Raw genomic sequence first — 23974 nt, 5'->3', positions numbered from 1 at the left:
TGAGTTCTGGGACCACCCACATCTTCCCTATAGCTTTCCCATACTTCCCTCTGACCCCTGCCCAGGTAGGCAACTGCTCCAACAACAGATACACTGTTGCTGCACATGATTGTGGCTTACAATCTCCTGTAATATCTTTCGAGCCATGGAGATGAACCAGATTGAAAAAAATACGGGCCACACGGGGCCTGAAAACAACTCCCTTGGTACAATGTTTTGGTTTTCACCTACAACTAAATTAGCCCTGTTCTGGTGCCATTCCACTCTACTTACCCTGACAGACTGCTCAGGACGGCTCCACATACTCTTTGCTGAGCCCATCTGGACTAGGTCTAAATATGGCTGTGGATCCTGAAATCTTCAGAATTTCACTGTAGGAGGGACTCAGGTAGGGCAATCTTGTTAGAAGGAAGTGGGACTTAAAGTTCACTTGCACAGGAATTATATGACTGAGAAAATGTTATTAGATAAATCCAAAATGAGAAGGGCATGAGGGTCACATACAACTAAATACCCTGTCCCTTATCCAGGCTCCCTCTTGGCAGCCGGAGATCAAGAAAAGGGCACAAGCACAAGGAGAGATCCATGTGATTTCACAACTGCCTTGCATATGGCATTACTTTTCCTCAAACAAACATGGAACATTTACATATGTTCTCTAAGGGTACCCCTAGATTACTAGTAACATATCCATTATTTTCTCAAACGATTGGTATCGGAAATGACATTCTGCCAGCAAGTTGGCTAAGACTGCCCTAGAAACTTGCTGCTTCAACAATCTTTTGAAGCTGGGTGCTATCTTTAGAGAGGTCTAATCAGCTACAAAAAGGATTCCCTGTTGTATGTGCAGATTATATTTATGAAGGACTCCTAGTTCCTGGAAAGCATGTTTATTTGGCTTAAAAATGGAAATAGAAGTCTTCCCTCACATTAAACTTGGACAAATTAGAAGGCAGGAGTGGGAATACTCTTCTGAAGCTATAGAGTAAAATGCTAAGAAGTGACCCTGAAATCTAAACAAAAGGCTAACTTTTCTGATTCAGATGGTGAAGCTGATGAGCAAGTTCAGGAAGGGTGGATGGAGCCTGGATGACAGTCCCGAGGGAGCTGTGCAGGTCCCAGGGCCCCAGTTCACAGGCCACAGAACCTGCTCTGTGCCCAGTTAAACATAGCACATTTTTTCTTAGTTTTACATGTTCACATATAATGATTTTTTTCTGTATATGTAAGCACCTTAGTCTTTATTTAATAGTCTATGTTTTTAAGTATCTTACATTATAGGTAATCCTAATGAATATTTAAAATCTAAATTTGTGAAATGAATCATAAAATATGTTACAAAGCAAAATTTATTCTTAAAGGATTTCATTATCACATGATCCCCTAGAACATTTTTAAAATATGAATATGAATTACAAATTCAATGTATACATTACAAAAACTGATATAATTTAAATATTATCACAAACTCTGAATAACTTTTAAAAAAGTTATATGGCATAAGTCTATAATAAAATATCATTAAGTAGAAAGAGGAAGGTAAAACTGACTTCTCAAAAATATAAATATCACAATTTGTTTCTCCTTTATTTCTTTTATTAAAAAAGATACAATTTAAAAAGATGCTAATAAGAGATGATCTTTTAAAAGCCAAAAGACCTATAAAACAGTAATTAACCATTATTAATAAAAATAGTTTACCATTGAGGAATGAATATTTTGGACACAGAAACTGAAGGCATTAAGAAACTATTCTTTATTTTTTGAACCCTGGTTTTGAAAAATTATTCAACTTTTTCTCAGGAACCCCCAAATACAAAATCTGAAAAAATGGAGGGAGTTCATATCAGTGAGATGCCACAATATAACTAACTTTCATTTCACATGTGGGGAGATGTGCAGTAGTGAGTCAGGAGTGGTTACTCCTGTAGATGAAAGCATAATGCCCAGGATCACAGAATGTTAGAATTGCAAGGGGTCTCAGATTATCAGTGGTCTGGCCCTTTTGATCAGTGTACATATATCTCAGAGACTGATGATTTAGAGAACACATGATGGCAGCTTTTAATCCTTCTAATATCAGAAGAATGTGGTATGAAAGAAGCCAAATCAAGGATCAATGGATAAGCTATCTATCACCTGTGCAAGCTACGATCTGCTTCATTTCTTGCTCATCTTAGTACCCACATTTTCTGCTGACCTAAATGGAGATTCCATTATGGTGGTGCCACCTGAGTCCTCAGTGCTTCCTTTTCCTTGTCCTTCTAGTTGCAGAGGAATAAATTGTGCAATTGTCTCCCCAGGTTGGCTGACCTAAATCACGTGAACATGTGTTCTATTTAAGATGTGTTTGAAATCGGGTTTAATGTCTTCCAGCCTTTCACTAGGGACTTGTAGGTTTCTTTTTTTCAGCACACTTCCTGAGACTCTGTGCCCTGCTAACTCGCAGACTCCTTTGCTGTACTCAGATTTTTGGCTTCAGTTATGCAGAAGACAGATTTACTATATTCAAAAACCCTCTCTCTGGAATTGATCTGAGTTTGAAAAATGTGGGGCTTGAAGTAACCTGTAGGAGTACTTTTCATTCTCCTACTTGTACGTTTTATTTACATCAGTGGAAAACATTATTTCTCTTTATCTTTCAAGGTGACCCCCAAAGCATCCAAAACTGGATCTCCAAGTACAGCACATGCCCTCTAATGAACCGCCAAAATGCATGCTCTTTAAAAGTAAAAATATCAGGACTATGTACTCATTAAAAAGAATGAGCTCAAGGTAAGTTCTGAGATTTGATGTTAATGATGAATGGGAAACAAGTCATAACAGTAAGTCTGTGATACCATTTAAAATATTTACACATTTTTGCCTGTAAAAGGCATAGACTGATGTACAAAGGGGTGGCATCTAGAGAGTGGCATTGTGGAGTGTAGACAGGATGAGGAAAGGGATTTGCACTTTTTCCTTTACTCTTTTCTAAATTGTCTGGATTTTTCACTGAGTGTATCATTAAATTAAATTCCTAAAAATTAATTAGTAAACACATTTACCAAGAATCCTTATCAATCTTCTTTGCATTTAAAGTCCGGGAAACTGTTACATTCTTGGTTTGTCAGGTTCCATGGAGAGTTCAATTTCTTCACCAGACATTCCTTGCATACCAGTTCTTTGCTGGGCACCAGACTACCAAGATGAATATCTGATCCATGACAGGATGGAATCTGCCCCAGAACTCAGATTAAGAGGAAAAGTGAATTTGGTGTAAATGGGCACTATCGTCACTACATCAGCTCCCTCACTTGACTCACAATTGGCCTTCTGTAGGCTGCATCTTTTGTCAGCGCCAATTGGCAGACGTCATCCTCTCATTCTTAAAAGTCAAATTTAGGATTAAGACTCCAGTTAATACAGGGAAGCGGGAAGGGGGGGGGGTGTCCTTGGGAAATGAGAGGTTCCCTAAACATACCCACTGGAGTACTCAGAATAGATTCTGCAGTTGCACATAAATCCTGTCTTGTCTGGAGTCTCTCTGCTGAGTAATGTAGATTATGGGACTGCCAAGGGGCAGCTGGTGACTTTGAACCAAATTTTACCTTTCAATTGAATACAGGGAAATAATTTGCAACAATGTGGCAAAGAATGCAAAGTGCTATGTTGAACGTTTAATTGTGTTTTATTTTTTCCTCCCAACTTCACGTTTCCATGCACCAAAATGTTGATGCTACAAATATTGGATGCCACACTTACCTGATAGGCTTCTTCCATCCCACCTGGGCGCCGGGGCTCAGAGCAAGCGCGCGAACCGCGGCTGGAGCCCGCCTCTCGCGGCCGGAGCGGGCTCAGCCGGCCGCGGGTTCCCTCGCTCGCCCGGGTGCCGGAGCCGCTACGCCGCCCGGGGTCCCGCAGTCAGACCTCCGCGCGCACGCGCGGTCCCCCTCGAGCGGTCTCGGAGCCTTGGGTTTTCAGCAGGGCTGCGACTGGACCGCTCTGGCGGGCGGGGTGGGGAAGAGAAGGAGTGCTCGCTCCCACGTGATCGGCGCCAACATGGCGGCGCCCATCGGCGTCCACCTGCTCGTCCGCAGAGGTAAGCACCTGGAGGAGAGCCCCGGGGGGGTTCGCACCGTCGCTCACTCCCTGTGCACTCGGTTTCAAAGGGATACACGTTCGCGCCCAGACCTCGCGGAGCACACGACTGTACTTTAAGTTGTGTGGGTCCACGGAAGCACACACAATGACACATTGACACACCACAGACACAAACATTTACTTGTCACTTTACTAGACCACGTCACTGCGTGGCGTCATTCGCAGTCACTCCTTGAGATTTATGGGACATTGTCTGAAGTTTTCTTACCCTGCCTGAGTTAAACAATACGTTTAGTGTAACAAACTTACTTATTCCGGCTGCGGGGCAATGAACCAGAGGTAACTGAAATGCGCCTGAACACCCAGTTGCCATAGAGAAGGCACTTGTGTCTTGTTTCTGTCCGCATGCTACAACATGCCTTTTGGGGAATTCGGAAAAGGTGATTATGTTCTTCCAGAGATTTAAAGTTAAGAAGAGGAGAAATTGTCTCTGGGTAGTTCTCAGTGTTATTTTAGTAAATATACAAATACTTCTGCGTCTAAATGAAGGAAATCTTTGTTGAATTTGAACTAGTTTATGAATCTTTGCTGGGAAGAGGGGAACTAACATATTTTGAGAGACTGCTTATGTGTCAGGCATGTAGGAATAACAGTCCTGTGAGGTAAGTATTATTTTTGTAGTGAACAACTCTGTTTATTAAGTACCTTCTAGTACATCACAGTGTTAAGCACATAACATATGCTAGCTACCTTATAAAACCCAATTAGTTATGCATTCTTCCCTATGTGCAGATGAGAAAAGTGAAATAGAGGTTAAGTAATATGACTAGTCACACAGACTGTAAGAGGCAAAATAGGCATTTGAACATGACTGATTTTCCTAAAAGATTTTATTTATTTTTAGATGGAGGTGGGTGGGGGAGGAAGAAAGGGAGAGAAACATCAATGTGTGGTTGCCTCTCATGCACCCCTATTGGGGACCTGGTCCACAACCCAGGCATGTGCCCTGACTGGGAATCCAACAGGTGACTCTTTGGTTCACAGGTGGGCACTCAATCCACGGAGCCACATCAGCCAGAACTGATTTTTTTAAGGCTCATTTCTCTGCACCGAATGGCACAGTTTCCATAGAAATCAATAAGCAAAGTTCAGGTGAGACAGGACAAGTCTGATGTGCATGTGCATGTACATATGTATATGAAAAGCAAAGAGGAAAATGTTTTTGTAGAGGAAAGAGGTTGGTATGCACAAACCTCAGTATTTCAGTGTTAGTGGAGATGAATAAGGAGCCAGAGGAAGAGTTGAGGTGAGAGATGTGTAAGGGGAAGGTATTGTAGGCTGTATTTTGAACAGGTTGAATGAAATAGTGGAGCCAACATGAAAGTACAGCCTTGTGAAAAGAGCACCAATTTACATCTCTTAAGATCTGGGCTCCAGTCCAAACTCTATTTACTAATCAAGTTACTTTACTGTTCCCTCTTTTGACAAGACATAACGGCGGTTAGACTTTTTTGTGTACTGCAGGGAATGGTGAAGAGGATCTGGGGAGATACTCAAGGTAGAGGAGTCAAAACACACACATATATATACACACACCTATATGTACATGTACGTATATGTATATACTGTCTTTGCAGATTGCAGAAATAACATATTAATCTCTTTGTCACAATTTTGACAGATGGTGATTCAGACTATCTTGGGGAAAGCTACTACAGGGAAGCCAGGCCAGGTTATTGGTTCTGATAATCCATCCCACTAAAGCACACAGCACTGCAACAACTGAGAAAGGGATCTCATTAGAAGAGGAAGGGAAAATGTGTCACCAGGAAGAGATTTAGTGATGGGAAAGGTCATCTGTATAGATTATTCAGAGCTAGTTTTAAATTACCAATAGTTTCCTATATCACCTGCTCTCCACCTCCCCATCCCTTCAGGTTGAAAATGAAGAGTTGAAAATTCATAAAGCTTCCTCTTTCTTCTCTCTTTTTCCTTTTCACCCTTTTAGAGTGATGTACCTCAATTTACTGTAAGTCTTAACATGCCAAGATTTATCATCAGCATCTGTGTACATCCTCCTGAAAAATGGGAAGAATACACTTTTTAACCTCTTAAGAATGGCATAAAGTTTTTCTCAGGGCTCTCAGGCTCATTGTAGCTTTAGTAACAGTATGCCCTATGTATAATAGTTACCAACCTCCTTTCACCTTCTGCACTTCTATATTGTTGATTCTTGTTGAGCTGTGTCTTATCTGTCTGTCTTAGCAAGCACAGTACCTGGCTTGAAGTTAAACTCATTAAAAACATACTGAATTGAGAGACCATTAAGACTTGTTCTCATGTGCTAAGGGGATGGGTAGAAACTATGAGTAGTGACATTGAAAAGGACAGATCAGTCTCTTGGAACCAAGAGATAAGGTGACAAGAGCCTTTTAGGGAGCACAGTATCTGCACATAGTAAGTACTCAGTTTCATAATTGAATGAAAGACCTTTCAGAATGGAATCTCCTATAGAAATATTTGCACACAAAAGTTATATGGCAGTCCTAAAGATTAATGATCTCAAAGTGTCTGTTGTCTTCACATGACAGGCCAAGATAGTAACTATTTCTTCTCTCTCTCTCTCTCTCTCTCTCTCTCTCTCTCTCTCTCTTTCTCTCTCTCTCACCTTCCACATCCCTCCAAGAATAATTTAAGGCAAAATTACTTCATACTTTTTTTGGCATCTGTGAGAATTTAATTCCAGGTCATTTGAATTGTAAGATTTATTAGAGATTATTAGGAAAAAAGAGATTGGAATGGGGGGAGGGAAGAAGTCTAAAAAAGAAATGCTTGAAGCTTAAGCATTGTAGCCATGGAAGATAAGAAAGCTGATGGAAGTAAATCCTTGACCTAGCACTATCCTGCTGTCCTTCCACAGTTCATGTGGAGGAAGCTGAAGCTGTGAGAGAAGAGGGGGCAGACTGTTGGCAAGTTCAGCAGGAAGTCTAAGAAAGGCACAGTTGGTGCATGTGTGAAATAGTTTGGCTGTTCCGGAGGGCTGCATGGCAGTGTGTATCAAGGTGTGCGGTACATATACCTTTTATCTAACAATTCTGCTTTTAGGAATGTATCATGAGATCAATAGGATGAATGTGCAAAAGCATATGAATAATAATGTAACTTAATAATTGAGAAATGTTGGGCAGAATCTGAAATTCATTGGTAAGAGAATGAATAAATATGGCTAAATAAATTATGGTTCATCCATGCAATGGAGTGATATGCAGCCATTAATAAAGACTGTGTGGGTGTACTGTAGACTTAAACATCCTTTCATGTATACTGAGAAAAAAAGGCATGGTATAGAGCAGTATATCCCACTTATGTAAAGCACATACCTTTGTTTTCTTTATACACACACAAGCGCACACGCACACACAAAGTTATATCGAGAATGATGTTCATCTACATGTTCATAGCAGTTATTCTAGATGGTGAAAGTCGAATGATGCAGATAGCAGTTTTGTTATCCAGAGTGGTAACTTTACTTTTTTTTTACTATATTAAAAAAAGAGAGAGAAATTCAACAAGCACAGAATGTTTGAATGGGGTATGTCCCAGGGAGAAGTCTTTTACTATGCATATTCTGTGCAACAAAGCAAAATGTCTATGTAACTTGTAATATAGGAGAGGAACATCTTTAAGATTTTCGTGATCAAGGAATACTAAATGGAACCTACTTCTATATACTCATTACTGTAAATCAAGATGCATATAATGTTACTAATATTTTATTATCCTTGGGGTTTTTTTTGTTATAACAAATGTAAAAAATATTTACAAGTGCTTCTGTTTATTTGTGACTCTAAGACCATAGATTCTTCCACTGAGAATTCTCTTACCTTACTGACTTTTCAAAAATTTAACCTCTGTATAGGGGAGGGACTATTGTACATCATGAAATAAGTATTTTTTTTGTCAACTGACTTGAGATCCTTACTATCTTGTATAGCTTCTGCAGAAAAATGTATTCTGTTTTGCCACGCCAACTTAGAATTAAATTTTGGTGTGCAGTTCATGTGTAATGTGGAAAATGCTAACGTTAATAGAAAGCTTCCAGTGACTTAAACTCTATGTTGCTAGCTGGAGAATAAAAATGGATTTTTGTTATATGATATTTTTAAACAAATACCTCTCAAAACTATTGTAATATGGATGGTTATTACATAGATTAAGGTATTCTTAATCAAAAGACTTAAATGTAAGACTAGAACCATAAAACTCCTTGAAGAAAACCTAGGCAATAAAATATCCAACATTTCTTATAGCAATATTTTTCTGATATATCTCCTCCAGCAAGGGAAACAAAAGAAAAAAATAAACAAATGGGACTACATCAAACTAAAAAGTTTTTGCACAGCAAAAGAAGCCATTAACAAAACTCAAAGACAACGTACTGAATGGGAGAAGATACTCACCAGTGACACATTCCATAAGGAGTTAATATACAAAATTTATAAAGAACTCATTCAACTTACACCAAAAAAAATCCAATTAAAAAATGGGCAGAAGACCTGAAGAGACACTTCTCTGAAGAGGACATACAGATAGCCAGCCACTAGATATATGAAAAGACTCTCAAGGTCGTTCATCATCAGAGAAATGTAAATTAAAACCACAATGAGATATCACCTCACACCTGTTAGAATGACTATCATCAATAAACCAAGAAACAACAAGTGTTGATGAGGATGTGGAGGGAAGGGAACTCTTGTGCACTGTTGGTGGGAATGCACATTGGTGCAGCCACTATGGAAAACAGTATGGAGGTTCCTCAAAAACTTAAAAATGAAACTGCCTTATGTGATCCAATGATTCCACTTCTGGGTATATATCCAAAGAAACCCAGAACACTAATTTGGAAGACTGTGTCCTTTGTTCATGCAGCATTATTTCATGTACCACAAATGCCAAAATATGGAAGCAACCCAAGTGCTCATCAATAGACAATTGGATAAAAAAGCAATGATGTGTATATGCAATGGAATATTACTTCACCATAAAAAATAATGAAATCTTACTATTTGCAACAACATAGATGAACCTAGAGGGTGTTATGCTAAGTGAAATAGAGAAAGACAAATACCACATATAATTTCACTTATATGCGGAATCTAAAGAGCAAAATAAATGAACAAAATAAGAAGAGACTTATAGTGACAGAGAACAAACCAGTGGTTCCCAGAGGAGAAGGGGGTTGGGTGTTTGGTGAAAAAGGTGAAGGGATTGAGAAGTACTGTATTTTACCATTTATAATACACACGTTTTTGCTCAAATTTTTGAGGGGAAAATAAAGATGTGCATTATACATGGGTAGTAACAGTTCTGTATCTATGTAAATGTTTTTAATTCTTTTATTTATGCTTATGCATTAAAAGTGTCACTCTAGAATGCGATAACAATATCTGTATGTAAAATAATACCCTGGAAAATGAAATTTGGTTTTGTTTCTAAATATAAATAAATAAATAATTGAATTAAAAAATTAAAACAAACAAAGTTTGGGACAAAAACATGGTGCACATTATACATGGTGAAAATACTGTACATATTTGGTAGTTACAGAATACTTGGGGGTTGTAAAGTATAGCACAGGGAATATAGTCAACAATATTCTAATAACTATGTGCAATTTCAAGTGGGTACTGGAAATATTGAGATCACCATGTAAAGTATATGATTGTCTAACCACTGTGCTATACACCTAAAACTAATGCAAAATAATATTGAATGTAAATTGTAATTGAAAAACAAAATTTGTCTAAAAGATATATTTAATCAAATCATGGTCATAAAGTCCCTGAAGTCAGATATGTCCCTAAAGCCACATATGCTTTTAGGTCTCTCCTCTGTTTAAAACAGCTTTCTATAACACAGATAGCTCTTGTCTCCCATTAAAATTGTGGAATTTCACAGTAGGGTACAGGACATGTAGACCCTTAATGACAAATACAATACAATCATCAAGAAAAAAAATAATGTTAACCTGTATTTGTTGACATGGAATGATGCCCACAACATATATTATTTGGAAAAAGCAAATTATAGACTGGTTTAATATGTAATCTCATTTTGTAAAATCAAATACTGATCTCTCTATGTATGTGTTTAAGTGTGTAGTATATGTACACACACACAGAGAAAATGACTTTTACCTAAATATTTAGTTTTTATGAAATGGTCCCTTTTCCCAAGCATTGGAAATCTTTGAAAAAAATAGTGGTTGGTACATATCTTAGGGAATTTGGCAAAGATGGGAGGAGAATAACATGTATGCAGAGCTTAATTTGAACATCTTATGTTACAGTTAAAACAGCTTTTTCTTGTAGAGACTGGATTTTCTTTTAAAGCTTTTGAGTACGGAGAATTTTAAACATATGCAAAAGTAGAGAGAACAACACAATAAACTTCCGCATGCTCAACGCTCAGTTACAATAATCACCAATTTATGGCCACTTTCGTTTTATCTTTACCCCTAGCTACTTCCCCTCTCCCAAACTGGATATTATGAAGCACGTTGCATGTAATATCATCTGTAGATTTTTTCATTATATATCTCTAAAAGACAGGGAGCTTTTTATTTTCATCGTATCTTGTACTTATCAATTATAGAATTTCCATGTGATTCTTATAGTTTTCATTTCTCTCTTGAGATTTCCCAGCTGTTTACTTATTATGTCCATCTTTTTCTTTAAGTACTTGAAATATTTATTTATACTAGCTGTTTTAAAGTCCTTATCTGTTAATTCTGTCATCTGGGTTATCTTGGGGTCTGTTTTTGTTTTATTGACAGCACCTTTCTCTCCCTCTTGCTTGTGGGTCACATTTTCTGCTTCTTCGTATGCTAACCAATATGTAATTGTATATTTGACACAAGATATAATACCTTGTGGAAATTATGTTGTTATTTTTCTTTAAAATATGTTGAATTTTGTTGTGGCAGACAGTTCAGTTACTAGAAAATCTTTGATGTTTCCAGCTCAGTTTTATTCTTTGTTTTCCCCTTTATTCTAGAATGTGGCCCTTACTCTAATACAGAAATCAGCAAAATCAAGACGTCCAAAACTGGACTTCTAATCTCTTGACTAAAATTTGTTCAATTCCAAACACTTCCCTACTTCAGTTGATGGTAATTTTGTCCTATCAATTTTTCAGACCATAAACTTTCAAATCACTCCCAATCCCTTTCTTTCTTTCACTATGTACCACTCTGTCAAGAAATCCTGTTGAATCTGCCTTTAAGATTTACCCAGAATGCATACATTTTGTCACCCCCAATGTCACCACCCTGAGTTGAGCCACTCTCATAGCTTACCTAGATTACTGCAGTAATCCACTACCCGTTCTGCTTCTACCCTTGCCCTTGTGTACTCGATTTGCTATGCAGCAGCCAGACTGATCTTTTAAAAATGTAAGTCAGATCATGTCATTCTTTTGCCCAAAACCTATTTCACTCAGAGTAAAAGCCAAAGTCCTTATAAGGTCCTACTCATAGCACTTAACACTTTTTAACACACTGTATAGTGTACTTATTTGTCATGTTTATGATCTGTTGCCCATCTCCCCACTAGAAAGTAAGTTCCACAAGAAGCGTTGTTGGTTCAGTTCTCTGATGTATCCCTAGGACCTGGAACAATGCCTGGCACATAATAAGCATTCAGTAAAGATTTTTTGAGTGAATAAATGAAAAGTGGCTAGTTTATGACAATCAAGTTATTAATAATGAGTATAAATAAAATAAAGTGTTAAAATACATAAAGCAAAAGCTGTTAGAAATAAGAGGGGAAATAGGTAAAAATAAAAACATAGTAGGAAACTTTAGGATGCCTCTAATTCAGCAAGTTAGGTAGACATAATAAGGTTTATGAATGTTAATAATTAGTAAATTTGATTTGATATTAAATTTGATTCCTGGGATTAAAGGGGTTTTTTTTACAAATACACATGAAATAGGATAAAACTTGATTAAGTTACGCCACTAAAAAGCTCAATAAATTCTAGAAAGAAAAATTGTATAAACTGTATTATCTGATCACAAATCAATAATATACAGATTAATAGGGAGAGACAAGAGATTTGACCCAAAGATTGTGGAAACACAAAAGGAACCTAGATGGTAAGGAATGTGCCATTAACACTGTACTGGATTTACCCTTCATGAGTTCGCAGTCCTTAAGGGGAACCAGACATGCAAATCAGTTATTGCAGATAGAGGTAAGCAAACAGGGCAAAGGGATCATCCAGGAGAAACTGAGGAGTCTCCACCTTCACAGGGGTGGAGAAAAGTGGGCTGAGTCCTTCTGTGCAAGTAGGGTCTGGTCAGGTGAAGGAGTCTAGAGGCAGAGAGGGCCTCTTGTCCAAAGGCAGAGAAGGAAGTGGGAACCATGCAGCTTTCTGGGAGCTCTGCCATGTAATAGGACAAGCAACTAGTGTGAGAACTAGGGAGTTGCCACAGGGGAAGCTGAAGATAGCTACTTTTGGCAGTAGAATGTACAGGACTTGGGGACCACCTGAATGAGACAACTGAGGCATATGTGTGAGAGGGGTAGAGATACCAGTCTCTTGCTCCCTTAGGGTTAGAGGAAATGATAGTTGTACATGCAGATAGTTTTTCACGTGGGAGGAAATTGAAGAGGCTTCTTGTTCTCCCAAAGACTTCTATTTCTTTCTGTACATTTTTGCATAGATTAGAGATGAAAGTAGGTAAGAGATTTGTAAAGAGGTGAAAACCCAATAAGGGATAATAGAAGGATTGCCCTGCACCATTGAAATGCAAGTGAAAAGAGACAGTGTATTTATAATGGCCCCATTCATTGCCACTGTGTGATTTTCTCCTAATGGGCATCATCTTGTGTGTGTAAAAGAGTGAGGGTAGATAGTTGGATCGATTGGAGTTTTCTAGATGACTGCACTGGAAATACTAGGAAGTAAGAACAGGAGGGCTTGGCAAGAGGGGGTTAAATTAATGAATTCTAGAAGCGAGTCTAGCCTGGAAGTGTCCTAAGGATGTGACCTTGTCTATATTGTTTGTTTCTGGGTCCATTATTATTACAATGAATAATCTAGAGCATAGAAGTAAAGAGAAGAGGCTGATAGTTTAGAGGAGGAAAGGAGTGGTTCTAAGATGAGAATCCCCAGCAAGGTCAAAGAACAGGGATAGTGGTAATGGAGAGAGAGAACTGCAAAGTTTGAGGGTACTAGTCTGGAGTTTCATGATAGAGGTGACTTCTGATCTGGGTTATATACAGAAGCCTAATACATATAGCAATGCAAAACAATATAATTGTGCTCTGGAAATAAGAAGAAGGAAAGATAATTTGGGGCTGGAATGATCACTTCACAGAAGAAACAAGAGTTGAATTGGGACTTGGAGGATGAGTAAGGTGGGCAGCACAGAGGCTGAGCAGTGGGGGAGGGGGCATTGCTAAGGGGATAAAGCAAGGGGCTGTGGAGAGAAAGTCATGTAGATACAGAAAAAGTCAAGACCTATTTAGAGGATTCTGGAATGGAGGCTTTGGCTCGAGCTGAGAGTTTGTGTAGGGGAGTTATAGGATATAAAGATCAATAATACAAGTTGGGGCCAAGTCATGGAGAACCTTGAAGGCCAGCTTAGCCAGCTTTACAGGCAGCAGAGACCAGTGAAGGTTTTTGACAAAACAAGTGGAATTTCCATTTTAACCTGCTACTGGTAGTGTTCTGGACATATTAGAGAAGGAAAGCCATTGTGGTCAGTTAGAAGGTAGTGGAGGAAACAAAGTGATAGGGGCCTGAGCTGCGGGATGGAAAGGAGAGGCAATGCAAGAAAAGTGATACAGAGGAGAAATAATCAGCATTTGGTGGTTGGAAAGGGGACCTGAGAAAGGAGAAGAGCTGCCAAAGAAGAAGAAAAGGAGTTGGGAGAAATGGAGAACCTAGTCAGCAAAAGAGGTTCAGGAGGAAGTGTCTGGACGACTCAGTAAAGGTCGGTGAATTTGGCTGCTAGGAAGCCCTACTGACTTAGACCAAAATTTTAGCAGTGGAAAGAATGGATGAAAAGTGATGGTGTTGGCAGTAGAGAAGTGTGGAGGTTTGGAGTTCTTTTTTAATAACAACCTTGTCAAGATATACTTCATAGACCATACAGTCCACATATTTAAAGTTTATAATTTAATGGTATTTAGTATATTCACAGAGTTGTGCAATCATCAACCATCACCAATCAATTTTACATTTTTATCACCCCAAAAATAATCCTCTTACCCATTAGCAGTCACTCCTCAACACTGCCCTTCCCCACCAGCCCTTGGTCCTCGGAAACTACTAATCTACTTTCTGTCTCTATAAATGTCCTATTCTCAACATTTCAAATAAATGGAATCATACAGTGTGTGGTCTTTTGTGACTGGCTTCTTCCACTTCATATGATGTTTACAGGGTTCATCCATATTGTAGCAGGCATCAGTACTTCATCCCTTTTTATTGCCAAATAAGATTTTATATTGTGGCTATATCTCATGTTGTTTATCCATTCATCAATTGTTGGATAGTTGGGCTATTTCCTTTTTCTTTTCTTTTTCTTTTTTCTTTTTGGTCCTTATGAATAATGCTGCTGGACACATGTGTGTGCAAGTTTTATGTGGACATATATTTTATGTGTTTTTAAATAGAGGCCCTGACTATGTTTACAAGCAGAAGGAGGGAAGGAAACTAGTGAGGAATAAGGACTTCTGGAAGTTCTGGAGCTGGGGGCCTTTTGGGAGAGAGAACAGACCTGAATGGTAGAAATGAACAGAAAGAGGAGAAGGGGGAAAACTCCCTTGGAAGTGGGAGAGTGTCTCTACCTCTGAGAGCAGGAGTGAAGGAAGACTTGGAATTTCTTTTTTTCTTGGAGTGAAAATACTTTAAAAATATTTTTTCTGATTATAAAAGTAGTTTGAGAAAGGCTGTATAACAGTAGCTAAGATTGTGGGTTTTCAAGTTGGACTGCTTTAGTTTGAATCTTGATACTGCTGCTTACTAGTTGTAGAACCTTGGACATGTTGACCTATATAAACTAATTTCTTCACTTTTATGATTGGGATGGGACAAATACCTACCTTACTGGGCTGTTGTGAGGATAAAAGAAATAATCTGTATTAGTTACCTACTGCTGTGTAACAAATTACCCCAAACAGCAAACACTTATTATGTCACAGTTTCTGTTGCTTAGCTGGGTGTCTCTGGCTCAGGACCTCATCAGGTTGCAATTGAGCTGTTGGCTGGAGCTGTGGTCATCGCACGACTGGACTGGGGCTAGAGGACCTGCTTCCAGGCTCACTCCCATGGCTCTTGGCAGGCCTCGATTCCTGCTAAAGACTTCACTTATCATCCTTCTATTCAGCATTGTGATAATTCTGAATTCAGGGCATCACATATACTGTCTTGCCACTTGTGTCTCTTTATAGAACTTCCCACATCATGGCATCCTGCTTCGTTCAGAACTGGTGATGCAAGAGAGAGAGAGAACCAGAGTGCCTATGACAGAAATCAGTCTTTTTTAATCAAATCTCAGGAGTGACTTCCCATTATTCCTGCCATATGTCCTTGCTCACACAGACCAGCACAGAGTGGCAGACCAGTTGTGAATACCAGGAGTTTAGGTCATTGGGGGACCATCTTGGAAGCTGGCTACCACAGCAGCTCTTAGCACAGTACATGACACATAATAAGCTCTTAATAACTATTCATATTGATAATATTGAGATATAGAAATGTATAAATAAAGTAAAAGTTACCTATGGTCTCACAACAGATGAGACTAGGCATTTTAAAAATAATTTTTCCTCCTAAGGAGGGCTACTAGTAATACAGCCATGATTTTTAAAAATTTCTACCACATCCTTAAAAGAAAGTTTATTAATTACTAAAATATTAACTTAGGAAAATTAACTTTTGAGATCCTTTTATTGCTCACGTTTGGAGTCTGTATATCACATTCTTATTATCCTTCTATTCAGCATTGTGATAATTCTGAATTTGGGGCATCACATATCCTGTCTCTGTCATCAGTGAGATTATGATTTTCCTATAAGATCAAACAGAAATAGGTCAAGGATGAAAAGAACACCCTTGTCATACTCTCTGCCAACTGGCTGATGCTGCTGAAAACCAACCCCTCCAGGAACTGCTATTTCAAAAGACTGAGCTCCCCTCTGTTGTCTTCTGTCATTTCTTCCCTACTTTATGCTCTGTGAATAGCAGCTGTTCAGGGCATCACTGAGCGCAGGGGTGCTGCAATCAGAAAAATGAGTAAGCGACACAGCAGGAGAAGGCTGGGGCATAGGGAGGCCGATCTCTGGTGATACAGTAAGTGGGAGACACAGATAAACAGCTAGATAGCAGCGTGATGGCCCATTGGGAAGCACCAAAAGATTATCAATTACCTAGATTTAAAAAATGAAAGCCCTTGAACGTCTCATTCACCAGTCACTTTTCAGCAAAGCTTTCTAACTTAGGGGACAAGGAGACAGTACATGTTAAAGAAAACTGACAGCTGCCCAGGAGAGTCTTGTAAAGTCAGCTTAGGTATATTAATACTTGTGTTAGCTTCTTTTATAAGAGTCAGATTAATTTTCCAATACCATTTTCTACTTTAATGTTATTGCTTTAATCATTAGACTACCACCAATTCCTTCAGGCAATAGGAAGTGATTGAAGATTTAATGAGACTCATATTGCTTATGCTTAAATGTTGATGACTTCCTGCATGCATATTAATCATTCCTGACCTTGATCTTAAATTCCTTCCCAGTACAAATGCTCATCAAGCATACCTACTAGATAGATCCCTCAGTGTTTACCAGATACCTGGTTTGTTTCCAAAAGTACATTCATGTTCAGGATGTCAGATTTTTCAGTACCCTCATCTGAGTTGTCTTTCATTTCTTACGAGGACTGTAAATCTGGAACATTTAGAGGGAGAAAAATCAGCAACTCTTAACAGAGTTAGCCTAGTTTAAAAGACTGTGCTGTTCAGCAGACCTTGAACATGCCTTAATTGGTTGTCTAGGTCAGTATGTCCAACTGGCAGCTCTCAGACCACATCCAGGCCTCAGAGCGTCTCTGTGTGCACTCCGGCTGTCGAGCAGCAGGACTCAGCCTCTGTCCCCTGCTTTGATGGCCCCATCCTTTAGTTTAGGCCCACCCCCTCCTGCTACAGAGGCCTGGGAAACCCTGGCTGGCCACCTGGTCTCCTCATGCCCCGCATCCATCTATCTGCACCCCACCCTTGCCCCAATTATCCCCTCAGCCACCCTGGCAGATTTCCTGACCAACAGGCCTTTCCAGAACTAGGACCCAGGGCAACAGTTGTTGGAGTGTGTAATAGCAGAGGTGAGGGGACCAAAGAGTCTGAGGGAAGATGAAAGTGAGAGTGAAGGAGTTGAAGAGAAAATAAGTGTATAAGGACTTGAAGGTGAGGGCGATTTATACATAGAGACCGAATGTGAGTGAAAAGTAGGTAAGAGGTGAAGGAGCTTCTGTATGGTGGTGCCCATCAACAAGGTGAGGAACAAAAGCGGTAAATTTGCGTGTGAAAGAGGCCACATGTGAGAGCTGAGGAGAATGGAAAGAGCAAAACAGCAGCTCTGCTCGGCAGAATGCCACCACACACGAGCGCATCATTGGGAAACACAGTCTGACAAACCTTTTTATTTTTCCAGATTTGTGAATATATTTATAACAATAAAAGTATTGTTACAAAAGAAGTTAAACCACAAATAGATATACCCGTAGGAGATTACATTGTACGTTGAGGTTATTTTAGAATGTCACCAATGTGTAGTCATTTGATTCAGAAACATAACCTGCTTGCTGGGATTTTGATTGTTTTAAACGTGGCTCATCCCAACCAAGAAGTTGGACGGTATCAACTTTGACTTTTATGACTTAAGTGCTTACTATTTTTAAATAACAAATGGGATAATTTTTTGCCTTCAAATAGAGTTCTTTTATCTTTTTAAATTAGGTAATCTTCTATTGATATTTAACTGAATATGTGGGGAGATACTCATCTTGTGAAGTAGATTTCCCATATTTAATGATGAAAATCTTTATTTTTTTAAAAACAGCCAGAAAATTTCATACCTTTTAACTCAGCTATTTAATCCACTTTTAGAAATCTATATTCAGAAAATAACCAGAGATACTAACAAAGATTTAGTTTCAAGGATGTCTATCACAGTGTCACTTATATTACAATGCAAGGAACTAGAAACACCTCAAATGTCCAATAAAATAAAGGAATGATTAAACGAATTCTGATATATTCATGTGAGATGGGCTGTTATGCAGTCATTAAACTACTTCCTCCAATTCATGTCCATACTGCAGACAAGTAGCCTTTTAAAAAACATATTGGATCATTTCATTCCCCTCTTTAAAAGCTTTCTTTGGCTTCCCATTGCACTATAGTGAAAAGCATGACTTCCAAGGTCCACTGGCCTTGTCCCTCCACTCCTGTCTACTGGCTTGGTTTTCAGGGGCCCCGATTCCCTAAGTCCTTTCTTTGTGTTCACATTTCTCTTCCCCAAGTCTTGTTTGGCTAATTTTTGCTTATTCGTGAGGTCTTAACTTCATCAGAGGGATTTGTTGACACTCTCTCTACCATCCACACACTCCCCTCCCAGTACACCAGTATATTTTCTCTATACTTCATAACACATACCACATTTTAAAATCATATGTCCATTTGTATGTTTGTTCTTTTAATGCCCAGGTCCCCTCTGGACTTTGTCATTTTGCTCTCTCTTTTGTGGAAGAGTTTCTCAAGTTTATTCTCTGCCCCTTCAATTAAGGTTTTTATTTCTGTTGTTAATATTTTAATCTCCAAGAGTCTGTCTTATTCCCTGAAAGGTTTTCGTTAATTTCACAGAGTTTTACACCAACTTTAATTTTTTTTAAAATTTTCTTGAATTTATTGGGTGATATTGGTTAATAAAATTATACAGTTTTCAGGTATACAGTTCTATACTAATCATCTGTATATTGTATTGTGTGTTTGAAAGTGTTTTTAAAATAGTATTTTGCTCTTGTTTCACGGTTAAAATATTTTTTAGTATATTATGAATAGTTTTCTAGATATGTTCTTCTATGTATATTCTATGTTCCCTCTGAGTTTTTTTGTTTGTTTGGTATTTATCTTTTATATAAAGGAGGCCTCTTTAGATACCTGGAAATCCATGATTATTTGCTTCTATGTAAGAGTGGGGGATTTAAAAAGCTGAGTGGACACATGAAAGACAAAGACAGGCTGAGAAACTATCACAACATTGTTGAAAACTAGAAGACTTAACTAATTACATTGTGAAATATTGACTGGATCCTGAAACAGGGACAAAAAAAAAGGACATTAGTGGAAAAACTAATAAAATTCAAATAAGATCCATACTTTAGTTACTAGTCTACTAATGTTAATTTTCTGGCATTGATGATAAAATTATGGTTATATAAAATGTTACATTAGGGTAAACTGGATGAAGGATGTATGGAAACTCTCTGTACTTTTGTTTTCCTTTGTGCTATTTTCTATAGGTCTAAAATTATTTCAAAATGAAAAGTAAAAACAACAAACTGAATGAAAACTCTGAGCAAGTAGAGTGGGCAGGTTGCTATGGGTCAGCTCTGACCCGTGGGGTGATCTGGTTGGGCCATTATCCTGTGAGGTCTCTACTCAGTATCTCTCGGTCATTTTTTTCTAGGCTGTTCAGAGTCCCCAGAGGTGATAGCCTGGCTGCCAACATTCTGGAAGCTAAATGCTAGGGTTAGAAGTGGGGAGTGGGTCTCAGCACCCAAGTATGTAATTGTTTGCTTAATCCCCTGTATTCATTGTAGTACCCCACCCTCAACTCCTCCTGTTTTCCATTCAGACACCTTCTGTTGGACTCTGTCTTAAGAATAATTTTTGACAAAGTGGTAGAGTGGCAGTCATTCCACTTTACAGTAGAGTATAAGATCTGGGGATTTAGGCCCTGGCTGGTGTAGGTCAGTGGATTGAGCGCAAGCTGCGATCCAAAGTGTCGCAGGTTCGATTCCCAGCCAGGGTACATGCCTGGGTTGCAGGCCATAACCCCCAGCAACCGTACATTGATGTTTCTCTCTCTCTCTCTCTCTCTCTCTCTCTCTCTCTCTCTCTCTCTCTCTCTCCCTCCCTTCCCTCTCTAAAAAAATAAATAAATAAAATCTTTAAAAAAAAGAAGATCTGGGGATTTAGCTGTGTTGATATTTAGATGTTTAGATGATGGGGATTTAAATTAATGTCAGTTTTCAACCACTCTTTCTAATTTAAGCTCAACTTCACCCTTATATAGGGAAAAACCTTGTGCCACCAGTTGGCTCCTGGGAATATAATCACTCCCCACTGCCTGAACAGGATTCAGTTTTCTTAGTTCTACTGCATTTATGTCCCATCGTCTGTTTTTCAGCTTCCAGTTTTCTTCCCCCACACCTCCATGGTATCTTCCCATATTCTCTCTGATCTTATAGGTTCATTGCTTAATCTACAAGAGATTAAGTAGATATTGCAGTAAAAGTAGATGATACACATTCAGTTCACCATCCTTACTGACTTCTGAAATGACTTTTGTTGCATTTTGGCCAGAAATGTTGCTCTTACATGTGTCAGATTTTGTTTCATTTTACTTCAGTTTTATAATTTTTTTTCTGGAGGATAACTTTCATCTAATTTTCAATCCTTTTTCTTTACCCAGTGACAGTTATCCAACTTGTTGAATGATTCTCAGGGTCTTAGCACCTCTGGTATGATGAAAGTTAAGGGGTTTGAGTCTTTCTTCAAATCCTTTTCTTTTTCTGTTAAATCCTGGACAGGTCAACACTGTTAATCTTTGAAATGGATTTATCCACAAATCACATTTTGTTTATATTCATAATTCTCTCTTTCTGTACTTTCTTTTTCCCTGATACTTTATATCTGATAATTTCATTAGTCAGAAATCTATCAAGCACTTACCATGCATGGGACTTCAATGATGAAGAAGACACAGACTTTGCCTTCAGGGAGTGTACAATCTAATGGAGAGTACAGACCAATATGTTGGTATTAGCATTGTGTGTGTTAAGGTCTATAAACAAAAGAAGTAATGAGAAAACATTTTAATATTAACCCAACACAAGACAAGATAGTAATTAGAAGGGAGTCTTAAAAACTCCAGGGTAAAATTCAGTTTGTTTATGTAAAAAACCAAATTTAATTGAGAATGTAGCTACAAATATGTTAACTCTTTTTTACTTTTTTTTCTAACACTGAAGACAGCATGTGAATGGCCCACTGAGTAAGAGTAAGTGTCTTTTGGGAGAGGTGCAATTGCCATTGAATGTGATTTTGAGAATGAGAAGATTCAGGAAGGCAGATGGAATTGAGTCCTATGAATTTGTCTCTTCTTATTAAGAACAGAGACAGATGATCTGCTTGATGATTAAGATATAAAAGCAGAGAAGTTTTTTAAAAAAGGTTATTAGAAAATATGCTCATGCAGGAATAAAAGGGGACTTCCATGACTGAGAGCAAAGGCAATCAACTTGACTTCATGACTACTGACAAATTTATGAGAATGTAAGGACTCGAATAATGAATTGCAGTCAAGTTTGAAAGATACAGCAAATAAGATTAACTGTATTATAAATCTTTCCTTTACCTGAAATAAGAGGCTCACTTAAGAGACACTTCTGAGTAGTGCAGAGGTAGGAACACAAGGCTCTATGAGGAAGGGTAACTTCAGCTCTGGGTGTAACTTACCATCTAACTTTGTGACTTAGTTGGCAGCCTATGGCTTCAGCGGGCAGCCATTCCATTCTGATTGATCAATCAATCAATCTATCTTATCTATCTCATTCCCCAAAGTTAGCTATCCTCTAGAGCTAGAGATTAGGCTGTCCACTGGTCACAAAGTCCAGTGTGCATTAGAATTTGGAGGACTTGTTGAAAAAAGCTGAGCTCTACCCCATTCTCCAAATGTATATTTCTAATGAGTTCCCAAGTGATGCCAGTCTGAAGAATCACACTTTGAGAACCGCTAAAACATCATCAGGTTCAAAATAGAGCTCATTATCATTGCCCAAAACGTCTGCCCCTCCTCCTCTTTTTCTTGTTTGGGTTAATAACTCCAGCATTCACCCAGGGCCCTAGACCAGAGACCTAGGGGGAGGGGAAAAAGGGGTTAAGTAATTCCTAGATGACTCCACCTTACTTAACTCTCACAACAGCCACTGTAGATGCTGTGGATACTGCTTTCTGGATGACCTCCCAGTTACTTGCCCTTCTGTACTACAATAGTCTTTTCCTTTGTCTTCTTGACACTAATTCACCTTTAACTTCAGCTCACCCCATTCTTCAGAAATTTAATTTAAAGTTTCCAAAATTTAAATATGATCATGACTTTTCTTTGCCCAAATCTTTAATGTGCTCCTCCTGTCTTTAAGATAAGATTTAAACTCCTTATTTTAGAACACAAAGGTCTGCATATTTTGACCCTGAGACTGCATCTCTAATCTTGTGGTAAGCACTCTTCCCTCAGGCTATAGCACCTATAGATTATAAAGAGAGTACTCTGTGAAATGCATATACCACCACTGATATTCATCTAACTCAAACAATACATTTCTGCTCAGACTTTAGAATTCAGCTCAAGTGTGCTTTGATTTATATGCACCACCTCTTGGTTTCCCTGCAGCATGCTGATCACACCTCTAGTGGTGTAATGTAACTGTGGGTTAAACAGTGTGTCTTTTTTTCCTTCTCACAACATAGGTATTGTAAGTCAGTGAGTGTGGAGTGGGGCTGGGAATCTGCATGTCCAACAAGCTCCTTGGGTGATTCTGAAGGCACAGACCTCAGTTTTAAGTGGTTTCTAAGATCTCTTTCAACACTGAAATATCAAAGCTTTTTCTCATTGCATTTTAACTGGTGTTGAGGAGGAAATAAGCTTTTGGGTAGTTGATTAAAAACAAATGAAAAAAGCATGTTGTAATATTCTTCCATGCCTACAATAAGATAGCTTATTATACTGAAATATAGGTTAAGGTAGATAAGTAGAAATAAGACAAATACCTTTATTTCACTTAATAGCGTTTTCTTAATTTCTTCATAAACTGCTTATTCATTAATTCTAAGTCTGTTTATTGAGGGTTTGTTATGTGCCAGACACTGTTCTAGCCATTTGGAGTACATCAATGAACAAAACAGACAAACTTCCCTACCCTCAAGAAGCCTGATAGGCAATAAACAAATATAGTGAGTAAATCACAGACTGTTTTAGAAGGTGATAAGTGCTACAGAAAATGGAAATGGAAGGGAGGGCTTTCTTTTATTTTGTGAGGACTTAATAGTGAATCACTAGAGGTAACAATTTATTTAATTTGAACTATTTAAATAAGCCATACTTTAAATGGCAGGCTTTAATCTGCACCCCATCAGAAGAAAGTTTGGGATTTGTAAAATTCAAGAATGATTTTCTTTTATAAAATTGACAATAACTGCCTTTCTCATTTTGTCAGTGTAAGAGAAATAGTGTAGGGAATTGCTTCTTACGAGTCCTAAGTGAATTATGTGTTATAAATTTTTTACTACAAAGAAAAAAAAATTAAGTCACAGACTAGTAAAGAGAAGTTTGTGTTTTATATTAATCTACAAGGCTGATTTAATTTTATTATTTAAAAAAAGAAGTTCTCAAACCTCTTTTCTTGCTTCCTTACTTCCCCATTTTAATTTTTTTACTTGTTTGGATTTCCATATTTAGGTAAAAAGTATTAGTCCTTTTAGAATTTATAGGGAAGGCTCATGGTATGAATGAGGAAGCTTAGGACTTTAGCTTTATTT

At 38.2% G+C, this 23974-nt stretch overlaps 2 protein-coding genes across 2 annotated transcripts in view; one reads left to right on the top strand and one right to left on the bottom strand.

Moving 5' to 3' along the window:
• SLC25A12 (solute carrier family 25 member 12) overlaps positions 1-3777 on the bottom strand; it is a 173068-nt gene extending 169291 nt beyond the window's left edge. The window contains exon 1 of the mRNA XM_045840811.1: positions 3745-3777. Within this exon, the coding sequence (XP_045696767.1) occupies positions 3745-3762 (18 nt within the window). The 5' untranslated portion in view covers positions 3763-3777. The remainder of the gene's footprint in view (positions 1-3744) is intronic.
• Positions 3778-3806: 29 nt separating this feature from the next.
• The window catches only part of METAP1D (methionyl aminopeptidase type 1D, mitochondrial), a 76556-nt gene continuing 56388 nt past the window's right edge, over positions 3807-23974 (top strand). Inside the window, exon 1 of the mRNA XM_045847421.1 lies at positions 3807-4081. Within this exon, the coding sequence (XP_045703377.1) occupies positions 4042-4081 (40 nt within the window). The 5' untranslated portion in view covers positions 3807-4041. The remainder of the gene's footprint in view (positions 4082-23974) is intronic.

This window comes from Phyllostomus hastatus, unplaced genomic scaffold (genome assembly GCF_019186645.2).
Source record: "Phyllostomus hastatus isolate PE091 unplaced genomic scaffold, TTU_PhHast_1.1 phas_contig_1, whole genome shotgun sequence".
NCBI lineage: Eukaryota > Metazoa > Chordata > Mammalia > Chiroptera > Phyllostomidae > Phyllostomus > Phyllostomus hastatus.
The sequence above is the reverse complement of the archived record's forward strand: the minus strand, read 5'-3'. Positions and strand labels throughout refer to the sequence as shown.